This window comes from Colobus angolensis, unplaced genomic scaffold, assembly GCF_000951035.1.
Source record: "Colobus angolensis palliatus isolate OR3802 unplaced genomic scaffold, Cang.pa_1.0 Scaffold24, whole genome shotgun sequence".
Classification (NCBI taxonomy): Eukaryota; Metazoa; Chordata; class Mammalia; order Primates; family Cercopithecidae; genus Colobus; species Colobus angolensis.
This window is the reverse complement of record NW_012115599.1, coordinates 11,456,596-11,468,549: the sequence shown is the minus strand read 5'-3', so window position 1 is coordinate 11,468,549 and position 11,954 is coordinate 11,456,596. Positions and strand designations below refer to the sequence as shown.

At 39.8% G+C, this 11,954-nt stretch overlaps 1 protein-coding gene across 1 annotated transcript in view; it reads right to left on the bottom strand.

Annotated features, from left to right (window-relative positions):
* SRPK1 (SRSF protein kinase 1) overlaps positions 1–11,954 on the bottom strand; it is a 58,920-nt gene that overhangs the window by 27,725 nt on the left and 19,241 nt on the right. The window contains exons 6-9 of the mRNA XM_011945366.1: positions 11,686–11,711; positions 11,037–11,250; positions 10,238–10,657; positions 9,767–9,867 (exon numbers count right to left, since the gene is read on the bottom strand). Coding sequence (XP_011800756.1) covers positions 9,767–9,867; positions 10,238–10,657; positions 11,037–11,250; positions 11,686–11,711 — 761 coding nt within the window. The remainder of the gene's footprint in view (positions 1–9,766; positions 9,868–10,237; positions 10,658–11,036; positions 11,251–11,685; positions 11,712–11,954) is intronic.

Genomic DNA, 11,954 nt, shown 5'->3' with positions numbered 1-11,954 from the left:
GGAGGCGGAACTTGCAGTGAGCTGAGATCCGGCCACTGCACTCCAGCCTGGGCGACAGAGTGAGACTCCGTCTCAAAAAAAAAAAAAATCTGTGTATAAGTGGACTTGTGTAGTTCAAACCTACGTTGTTCAAAAGTTGACTGTATTTTTAATAATACAGCTCATTAAAAATTATGTAAAATTCCATTACTGAATGCCAGATGCTGATGTGAAGAGATCAAGAAGTGAGATCCAATCTGAATCCAATGGGGTGCAACACACATGTATTGTTCACCACTGTGCCCTAATGCCTACATCAGAGTATGTGCCAATATGTTTGCTGAATGAGTGAATGGGTGAAAAGAACGTAGTCTTTTTTTTTTTTTGGAGACGGAGTCTCGCTCTGTCAACCAGGCTGGAGTGCAGTGGTGTTATCTCGCCTCACTGCAAGCTCCGCCTCCTGGGTTCACGCCATTCTCCTGCCTCCGCCTCCCGGGTAGCTGGGACTACAGGTGCCCGCCACCAAGTCCGGCTGATTTCTTTTTTGTATTTTTAGTAGAGACGGGGTTTCACTGTGTTAGCCAGGATGGTCTCAATCTCCTGACCTCGTGATCCGCTCGCCTCGGCCTCCCAAAGTGCTGGGATTAGAGGCGTGAGCCAAGAACGCAGTCATTTTAAATGCAGAGACACTGTTATGGTTTGAATGTCTGTCCCCTTTGAAACTAATATTGAAACTTCATGTCCGATGTTCACAGTACTACTAGCAGGTGGGACCTTTAAGCCTTTAGGAGGTGGCTGGGTCATGAGGGGTTGCCTTCACGAATGGACTAACGGGTTATCACAGGGTGGGAATGAATTAACAGAGTAGACTTGTTATAAAAGTTGAAGAGAGATTAATTCTGTTGTGATGTAAGTAACAGAAGACTCTATCGGAATAAAGAAAAGTGTGCCACATAGGTAAGAAAACACACATGAAGGTGTTCCAAACATAAAGGCACAGGAGCCTGAAACATGGTGTGGACAGGAAACTGGCATTTGATGTTTGTACAGTGTGGTATTTGTTAGAGTCAATACATTTCTCCACAATTTATTTGCTAAAATATTTACTGAGTACCTGCTATGTACCAGGCACTGTTCTAAGTACTAAATATAGATACAGCAGTAAACCAGAAAAACTTTGTTGTGATACAATGTACATTCTATTGAGAGGCTTATTAAGCAAATAAACATACAATATTAGGTTGTGTTAAGTGTTGTGGAGAAAAAAAAAGTTACAGGGAGAAAGGAAGAGTAGGCAAATACATGAGTGAATATGATAAAGGTATAAGTGTTTGGAGAGTGGGGGTTTGTTAATTACATTAGGTGTTTAGGGGGGAAGATCTCCCTGATAAGTGATATCTGGGTAAAAACTTAAAGAAAATGAAGGAGTTGTACGTGAAGAGGATTCCAAGCAGAAGGAAGAGTAAGTTCTCTTTGCTTGGTGGTGTGTGGGCCATGGTAAGGACTTTGGTATTCATTCTGAAGGGAGCCACTGCAAAGTTTAGAGAATATATGATTTGACTTACATTTAAAATGGCCGACTAGACACAGGTAGTATGTGCCTCATCCACAGAAAGGAACCAGAACAGTCAGAAGATACCCACATTTTGAACAGATTGTCCAGGAAAGAATGCTAGGATTCACCAGAGAAGTGATAGGAAGCACCAGAAGGAAAGGGTTTGAGGAAGCTGGCATGGGCATACAGTAAGAGAGAAATCCCCAGCATTCCACATTCTGAAAATGGGTTTTATGACCTTGGTTATGGGAGAAACCCTGAACCAACTAGGGCCTCGGGCCTGACATACAGAACTGCCTAAAGTTTGGACAGATGTTGCTCCAAAAAGGGAACCCACAGAGAATGCCACAGGCATCTGAGTCTAAGCGGCTTTAGCTGGGTGCCATTTTGACAGCCTTGATACCAGGGATCTGCAGACACAGCTGCTGTCACTCTACTGCTCTGAGGAAGGAGAGGGGAGGCTAGGCACTCTCATGCACTCCCGGGAGGGTCCCTATCACCCTGCCATGGGCTGCTGTTGAGACCAAGATGTGAGTGGACCACATTCCCAACAGCGCCTTCCCCATGCTGCTGGCCTAAGAGGGACCCTCCCCTCTCTGGTCCCAGGCATAAAGTGCTATTTTGAGAGTTTAATGCTAGGTTGTGCCTTGCCCTTTCAGGCTGACCTGGCTGTAGCTACCACTTGGCTGAGGAGAGACAGGGAAACCAGGCGCTCCTATGCATACCTAAGAAAACAGGCTTCTGTGAGACTGAGACTTGAGTGTACCATAACTCCCCACAGTTTCTTGCCCATGCTGTTCATTTGAGAGGGAACCTACCCTTTCAGTCACAGGCCAACAGCTGGCACCATTTTGCGAGTTTACAGCTGGGCTATGCGCTGCCCTTGGGTGACATGGCTGCAACTGCCACCCAGCTGGGAGACGGACAGCAGAGACCAAGCTTCTCCAAGCACACTTAGGAAAATATCCATTGTCCTGCTACGAGCGGCTATAAAACTAGGGACTAGCCCCCTCCAACCCATCACAGCTAACAACAACAACAACACTGCTTGGGTCCCAGCGGGTTGCTCCACCACTCTAACTGCCATCCTCTACATTACACCAACTGCCCAGGGGCCTGAGAACCTGCTCATATATCCAGTCAGAGACCCAAGAATTCATCCCTCCAAGACCCATTAACACGGGAACCAATGTAAACTGCTCTGGGGCCTAAAAACAGGAACACTGAGCCCACTAATGCCACCATCAGGGTCCAAAGACTGGCTCAGTTGGCATACAAGTCCCCAGCAAAACCTCACTACAACCTAAACTGTACCCTAAGCCACAGAGGAAACTGCAGATACCCCTGACCCTGTGTACTGCCAAAAAAGTTATACAAAAACCATATTACCAGAGGTACCCAAAATCAAAATCAACAAGTATCTTACTTAACCAACAACATATATACAATTTCAGAAAAATATTCTCCCCTACAAAAGCAATTTCAAAAAAATTGAAACAAGTGACTACTGCAACAAACATGCACGTATCAACGGAAGACACAGAAAACATAAACAGGTAAATATGACAGCACCAAAGGACCACAACAATTGTCCAGCAACAGATCCCAACAAAAAAGAATCCCTTGAAATGCCAAATAAATCAAAATATTAATTTTAAAGAAGCTCAATAAGATGCAAGAGAAATCTGAAAATCAATACCAGGAAATCAGAAAATCCATTCAAGATTTTGAATGAGAAATTTACCAAGGTGACAGATATCTTAACAACAACAACAAACCCCAGAAATTCTAGAACTAAAAAACTCATTGAAGCAGGGCACAGTTGCTCACATCTGTAATCCTAGCACTTTTGGAGGCTAAGGTGCTTGAGCCCAGGAGTTCGAGACAAGCCTGGGCAACATAGTGTCTCTATCAAAAAAAAGTAGATAGGTGTGTTGGCATGCACCTGGGGTCCCAGCTACTCAGGAGGCTGAGGCAGGAGGATCACTTGAGCCCAGGAGATTGAAGCTGCAGTGAGCTGTGATCATACCACTGCATTCCAGCCTGGGTGACAGAGTGAGACAATGTCTCAAATAAATTAATAAATTAAATAAAAAATTTATTCAAGGAAATACAAAACACATTCGAAAGCTTCAATAATAGACTAGAACAAGCAGAAGAATCTGAGAACTTGAAGACAGGTTCTCTGAAATATTCTAGTCAGATAAATATAAGGAAATAAAAAAAATTAGCTGAGCCTGGTGGTGTGTGCCTATAGTCTCAGCTACTCAGGAGGCTAGGGCAGGAGGACTGCTTGAGCCCAGGAGTTAAAGGTTGCAACAAGCTATGATGGCACCACTTCATTTCTACCTAAGCAACAGAGACCCTGTTTCTAAATAATAATAATAATAATAAATTAATTAAATGAATAAATAATTTTTTTTTTAAGTTTAGAAAACCTCTTTAAGAAAATAGTAGATAAAAATTTCCCAAGTCTAACAAGTGAGTTAAGGCATCCAGATACAGGAGGCCTACTGATCCCCAGGCAAATACTGGGGAGAGGGAGGGGAGACTTTCCCACAAGAAACAAAAGCTGAGGGATTAAAAAAAAAAAAAAAAGCTGAGGGATTTTATCAACACCAGACCCGTCCTTACAAGAAATCTTAAAGAAAGAAAATCTTTCTTCAATCAGAAAGAAAAACTCATTAATGAGCAATAAATAATCACGTGAAGATACAAAACTCACCAGTAAATATACAGAAAAACACAGAATATTATAACACCGTTAACTGTAGTGTGTAAACTACTCTTACCCTAAGTAGAAAGACAGATCAACCAATCAAAAATAACTACAGCAACTTTTCAAGATACAGACAGTCAAAAATGGTGCTGGGAAAACTGGATACCCATATGCAGAAAAATGAAACTCAATTCCTATCTCTCATAATACATAAAAATCAAATCAAAATAGATTAAAGACTGAAATCTAAGATCTCAAACTTTGAAGCTACTATAAGGAAACATTTGGGAAAACCTCCAGGACACTGGTCTGGGCAAAAATTTTCTTGAGCAATACCTCACAAGCACAGGCAACCAAAACAAAAATGGACAAATGGGATAACATGAAGTTAAATAGCTTCTGCACAGCAAAGAAAACAATTAGCAAAGTGAAGAGATAACCCATAGAATGGGAGAAAATATTTGCAAATTACCCGTCTGACAGTGGATTAATAACTAGAATATATAAGGAGCTCAAGCAACTCTATAGGAAAAAAATCTAATAATCTGATCAAAAAATGGGCCAAATATTTGAATAGACATTTCTCAAAAGACATGCAAATGGCAAAGAGGCACGTGAAAAGGTGCTCAACATCACTGACCATCAGAGACAGGCAAATCGAAGCTACAATGAAAGCATCTCACCCCAGTTAAAATGGCTTATGTCCAAAAGATAGGCAGTAACAAATGCTGGCAAGGATGTGGAGAAAAGGGAACCTGCATGCACTGTTGGTAGGAATGTAAACTGGTTACAACCACCATGGAGAACAGTTTGGAGGTCCCTCAGAAAACTAAAAATAGAGCTATCCAGCAATCCCATTACTGCGTATATAATCAAACAAAAGGAAATCTGTATACAAAAAAGATGTCTGCACTCTGATGTTTGTTGTAGCACTGTTCACATTATCTAAGATTTGGAAGCAACCGAAGTGTCCATCAACAGATGAATAAAAAAATGTGGTGCATATACACAATGAAGTACTATTCAGCCATAAAAAGAATGGGATCTTGTCACTTACAACAACATGGATGGAACTGGATATCATTATGTTAAGTGAAACAAGCCAGGCACAGAAAGACAAATTTCACATGTTCTCACTTATTTGTTGGAGCTAAAAATCAAAACAATAGAACTCAAGGATACAGAGAGTAGAAGGATGGTTACCAGAGGCTGGGAAGGGTAGTGTGGGAGAAGTGGGGAGGCAAGGATGATTAATGGGTATATTACAAATAATAAGATCTACTCTTTGATAGCACAACAGGGTGACTATAGTGAATAACTATATATTTAAAAATAATGAAAAGAGTATAATTAGATTGTCACAACACAAAGGATAAATGCTTAAGGGGATGGATACCCCATTCTCCACGATGTGATTATTTCACAGTGCATGCCTGTGTCAAAACATCTCAGATACCCCACAAATACATACACCTAGTATGCACCCATTAGAAATTTTTAAAAATTTTAAAAACAATTACACTATCCAAAGCAATCTATAGGTTCAATGTAATTCTTTTCAAAATACCAATGTCATTTTTTCACAGAATTAGAAAAAACAATTCTAAAATTCATATGGAACAAGAAAAGAATCTAAACAGCCAAAGGAATCCTAAGCAAAAAGAAAAAAGCTAGAAGCATTACACTATCTGACTTAAATTATACAAGGTTATAGCAACCAAAACAGCATGTATTAGTATTAAAATAGATACACAGATCAATGTAACAGAATAGAGAACCTAGAAATAAAGCCACATACTTAACAGCAAACTGATCTTTGAAAAGTCAACAAGCACATTCACTGGGGAAAAGACATCCTTTTCAATAAATGGTTCTGGGAAAACTGGACTGGCATATGCAGAGGAATAAAAGATCCCTATCACTCACCATACACAAAAATCAACTCAAGACCGATGAAAGTCTTGAATATAAGACCTGATAATTATGACTAAGACCTCAAAAGCACAGGCAACAAAAATAAAAATAGACAAATGGGACTTAAACAAAAAAGCTTCTGCACAGCAAAAGAAATAATCAAGAGTCAACGGCAACCTGCAAAATGGGAGAAAATATCTGCAAACTATATGACCCAACAGGGAACTAACATCCAGAATTTACAAGAAACTCAAACAACTCAACAAAAAAACCCCCAAATAATCCCATTAAAAGGTAGGCTAAGGACATGAATAGAGATTCTTCAAAAGAAGACAAACGGCCAACAAATACATGAAAAAATGTCCACTATCACTAACCAGCAGAGAAATGCAAATTAAAATCACAATGAGATATCTTTCACCAATCAGAGTGGCTATTACTAAAAATACAAAAAAAAAAAAACAAAAAAAAAAACCCAAAAAAAACATGTTGGAGAGGATGTGGAGAAAAGGGAATTCTTATACACTCTTGGTGGGAATGAAAATCAGCACAATCTCTATAGAAAATAGTATGAAAGGCCAGGCGTGGTGGCTCATGGCTGTAATCCCAGCACTTTGGGAGTCCGAGGTAGGCAGATTACGAGGTTAGGAGATCAAGACCATGCTGGTCGACATGGTGAAACCCCGTCTCTACTAAAAATACAAAAAATTAGCCGGCCGTGGCAGCACGTGCCTGTAGTCCCAGCTACTCGGGAGGGTGAGGCAGGAGAATTGCTTGAACCTGGGAAGCAAAGGCTGCAGTGAGCAGAGATCGCATCACCGCACTCCAGCCTGGGCAACAGAGTGAGACTCCATTTAAAAAAAAAAAAAAAAAGAAAAGAAAGAAAGTAGTATGAAAATTTCTCAAAGAACAAAAAATAAAACTACCACATGATCTAGCAGTTCCACTGCTGGGTATCTGCCTAAAGGAAAATAAATCATATCAAAAAGATACCTGTACTTGTATGTTTATCACAGCACTATTCATAATAAAAACTGTGGAATCAACCCTAGTTTCTAGGAGTAAAGAAAATGTGGTATGGAATGGTACACAATACCTTTCAGCCATAAAAAAAGAATGAAATCATGTGTTTTGCAGCAACATGGACAGAACTGGATGCCATTATCGTAATTGAAACAACTCAAACAAAGATAAATACCACATGTTCTCACTTGTAAGTGGGAGCTACATAATGTGTCCACATGGAGGCAGTGTGGAATGATGAACAATGAAGACTCAGAGGTGGGGTGAAAGGGTAGATGAAGGGAGGTTGCTTGGTGGTTACAATGTGCACTGTTCCAGTGATGGGTCCATTGAAGGTCCTGACTTCACCACAATGCAATATATCAACTTAGCAAACTGCACTAATACCTCATGAACATGTACAAATTAAAAAATAAGAGTATCACTCTGATAGATGTGTTGCCAACAGTCTATGGGGAGCAAGGTCAGCAGAAGGGAGAAAGTGAAGAAGCTATTGCAGTCACTACTGAAGTCATCCAGGGTGACCCGGACCAGATGATAGCGTAGTGGAGTAATTCTAATTACTTGGAAAGCTGCTCCACATTCTTATCAGTCAGTGCTAAGCTGTTTTTTCTAAAACGTTATCACAGTATTCTAGAATCAATATGGGAAATAAGATCCTTCTGAGGTCTGAACCATGTCCCATTCAAAAGCATATGGTTCTTTGAGTACTGTCATTTATGTGTGAATCATTCTATCATAGATTTTAAAAAGATGTCCATTAAAAATAACATTGGTCAGGCATGGTGGCTCATGCCTGTAATCTCAACACTTTGCGAGGCCGAGGAAGACCGATCACTTGAGGTCCAGAGTTTGAGACCAGCCTGCCCAACATGGTGAAACCCCTCCTCTACTAAAAATACAAAAATTAGCCAGGGCATGGTGGCGCATGCCTGTAATCCTAGCTACTTAGAAAGCTAAGGCAGGAGAATCACTTGAATCCGGTGGGCAGAGGTTCCAGTGAGCTGAAATTGTGTCACTGCACTCCAGCCTGGGTGACAGAGCGAGATTCTGTCTCAAACAAAAAAACCTTAAAACACTTTCTTATTAGATACACAGTAAAAAACAACAGTACAAATAATTTGCCAATGAAAATGAGATTCCACTATTTAGCCTGAAGATCACAGAAGAAAATACTTTTCTGAGTTGTTAAAGGTAGAATAACTGATGTATCTTTTCTTTTCTTTTTTTTTTGAGATGGAGTTTCACTCTTGTTGCCCAGGCTGGAGTGCAATGGTGCAATCTCGGCTCACCGCAACCTCTGCCTCCCAGGTTCAAGTGATTCTCCTGCCTCAGCCTGCAGAGTAGCTGGGATCACAGGCATGTGAAAACATGCCCGGCTAATTTTTTTGTATTTTTAGTAGAGATGGGGTTTCTCCATGTGGTCAGGCTGGTCTCGAACTCCTGACCTCAGGTGATCCGCCCTCAGGTGATCAATGGATCACCTCTGCCTCCCAAAGTGCTGGGATTACAGGCATAAGCCACCATACCTGGCTAACTGATATATCTTTTCTAGAGTGTAATATGACACTATACATCAAAAAACATACAATTATTTGTAATTACATGTCATTAAGAATAATTAAAAGTAAGTTAAATGACACTATACATCATAAAGCCCTTTTAGAAATCATGAACTTCTGACTTAGCAATTCTATGTCTAGGACATGTCCTGAGAAAACATACAAAGATTTAGGCTGGGCGTGGTGGCTCAAGCCTGTAATCCCAGCACTTTGGGAGGCCGAGATGGGCGGATCACGAGGTCAGGAGATCAAGACCATCCTGGCCTACACGGTGAAACCCCGTCTCTACTAAAAAATACAAAAAACTAACCGGGCGAGGTGGCGGGCGCCTGTAGTCCCAGCTACTCGGGAGGCTGAGGCAGGAGAATGGCGTAAACCCGGGAGGCGGAGCTTACAGTGAGCTGAGATCCGGCCACTGCACTCCAGCCTGGGCGACACAGCGAGACTCCGTCTCAAAAAAAAAAAAAAAAAATAGAAAATATACACAGATTTGTGTGCAGAGTCTCATCACAAAGAGCTGTCAAAAATACGTAGATTAAAGTGTACTAGGGAAACTATGCAATGAACTGAATTGTATTTAAATTTTTGGCTGACAAAGCAAAGTGTCCAAAATATGTTAAGTGAATTAAAAGGAGGTTACAATTTATAAGTTAGTCATCATTTTGAAAATGGGAGTAGGGGAGTATGAACATAAACACTGAGTGTCTAAAAGTTAATAATGAAATATATATATACAAGACTGGCCAGGAGTTGAGATTACTGAATCTGGGTAATGGGTATACGGAGTGGGGTGGGGTAACAGAAGGACTTTTCATGATCACCATTACCATTCTTTCTACTTTCATAACTATATTTAAACTTTTCCACAGTAAAAGGTTATTTTAAATGTGAAAAAATATTCACTGAAGTGTGTCAATCTGGGTATAGAATTACAGATGTTTTGCATAACTAAGTCCAAATTCTCATTCATTCTCCCAGTCACTTCAAAACACCATTGAGACAAGTTTAACTTACCACCCAACAAGCATTTCCAAGATCAGCAATCTTCACCTTGAGCTTTTCTGCATTTTTTGGCTCAAGGGGATTAACAAGAAAATTTCCAGCCGTGGATTTTCCTACAGACAACAGGCATCATCAATAAGACTGTTCAATGAACAGAGAAATACTCAATGAGTAATAAAGTTCTCCAAGGTAAGAGTAAGACAGTCAGCAATACCCAAAAGACAACTTACGTTTTTCTAAGACAAAAAGAGCATAGCAACACCTTGAGTTTCTAGAATTAAAAAGCTCTGCCCTCATAGCAACAAATGAAATGCTGTGTACCCAGTACATGATGGATAAAGTTAGTTACAGACTACAATTTAAAGGTAACTTAGACATACCTGTTGTAAAGCTAGCTACATAAACAGTGATACTTTTAGTCTAGAAATCTATGATTGTGTTGTGCAGGGAAGGAGTGTTGAGGAAGTATAGCTGCATAGGTACCTTTGTTGTCCAGTGGTCCATTATGTTCTTGCTCTTGTTCATCTTCACAGGGTATCTCTGCCCGAATGCTTTCTTGAAGTTGGCTAATGTGTTGTTCACTGAATGACTGATCTATAGTTGAGGAAGACTGGCACACCATGGTGTCTGACACCTCAGATTTTATAGGTGTACAAGAGTCTGTTTCTTGAGATGTGCTGCTGTCTCCATTTTGGGAGCTTAGGAAATTAGATTCCTGATTCAAATTTTGAACATCACAGTCATTAGCATTATGTAGATCCTCTTTATGTCTCAATGTTTCGCTATTACTGTTCTGAGTATAATTAATGACTTCAATCACTCCATTGCAATTAATTTCTGCTGCACCACCCTCTGTATCACGTTCCATAAGTGTTTGATCCTGGCCAATGGTACTTGACTCTTCTAAGGAACAAACGAACAAAAAAAGATGTATGCATATGTGTGTGAGTGAAAGAACAGAAACATTTCTCACAAGATTAAAACATTTTCTAGAACTTATACTGAGTGACATAAAAACATGACTAAACATCTAAAACCTATTTCTGGAAGGGCCAAGATCTTACTTTTATCCAATTGTTAAATGAAATCTATGTTCCATTTCCTGAGAAAAGTTACAAATTACATTTAAATATTACCTGCCTAACATTTATGACAAGATCCATATTCTTATAAAGATACCCCCAGAGATATGTTGTATGTATGAAACCACTGTATCATATAGCAATGATAAATTAACGTTAAAGTGTGTTGTAAAGTAATTTTTGTGATGTTCTATTTATACCAAGTCTTTCTTGGGTCATTTTATTAGGTGGGTTCTCTTTCAAGGGTCTTTCAACAGGACTCTCTGATTCTTCTTGCTTGTTTGGCCTTTTTTGCCCAGGGCCCGACTCTTTCTCCATTTCCTCAATTTCCTGCATTCGCTTCTCTAGTAATTCTGCCTGGCGCTTCTGCTTCTTCTTCAATTTCTTCTTCTTATTCTTTGACATTTTGTCAGCCTGGGCGGAGATTACAAACAGATAAAGCCTTCAGGTAGCTAATTAATTACCCCCAGTTGGAGATAGTTGTTAACTTTAATTACTTCCTAATTAAATTTCACAAATCTTTCCCTAACATAGCACTTAAGTCTTTCATTAAATTAAAAGATGTGGGATACTCTTATAAACCCAAATAAAAACAGAATAAATAACAAAGTGTGGTCTTCTGAGCAGTCTGTGGGGCTGGTTTACATTCAAACTCAAATTTTTTAGAGGCCTCAACAGTACAAATTTGAGGAAGGTGCATGGGAATTTACTGGAGAAAATTATAGAAGCGCAGGAATTTTTTTTCCTTTTGGTTCTCAAACTTGAAACAAACTATTACCATCCACAACAGAAGAACCCATGCCTGCAGTCCATAGATCAAAATTAGATATAGAAACACCTTATACTTACTGGTTTAGGTTGGGGAGCAGTACTGACTGAAAAGAAAAGAAAACCAAGTAAGAATTCTGGCATTCATCAGGCAATATAAACTAAGGCTCAGATAAAACACTCTACCAGAATGAAAAGTCTTTCTTACGTAGTCTACATTGCAGAAAAAACTATTATTTTTAAACGACTTAAGCAGAAGCTATATTATTGTTAACATTTTTAAAGAAAATAATGCGCCGGGCACGGTGGCTCAAGCCTGTAATCCCAGCACTTTGGGAGGCCGAGACGGG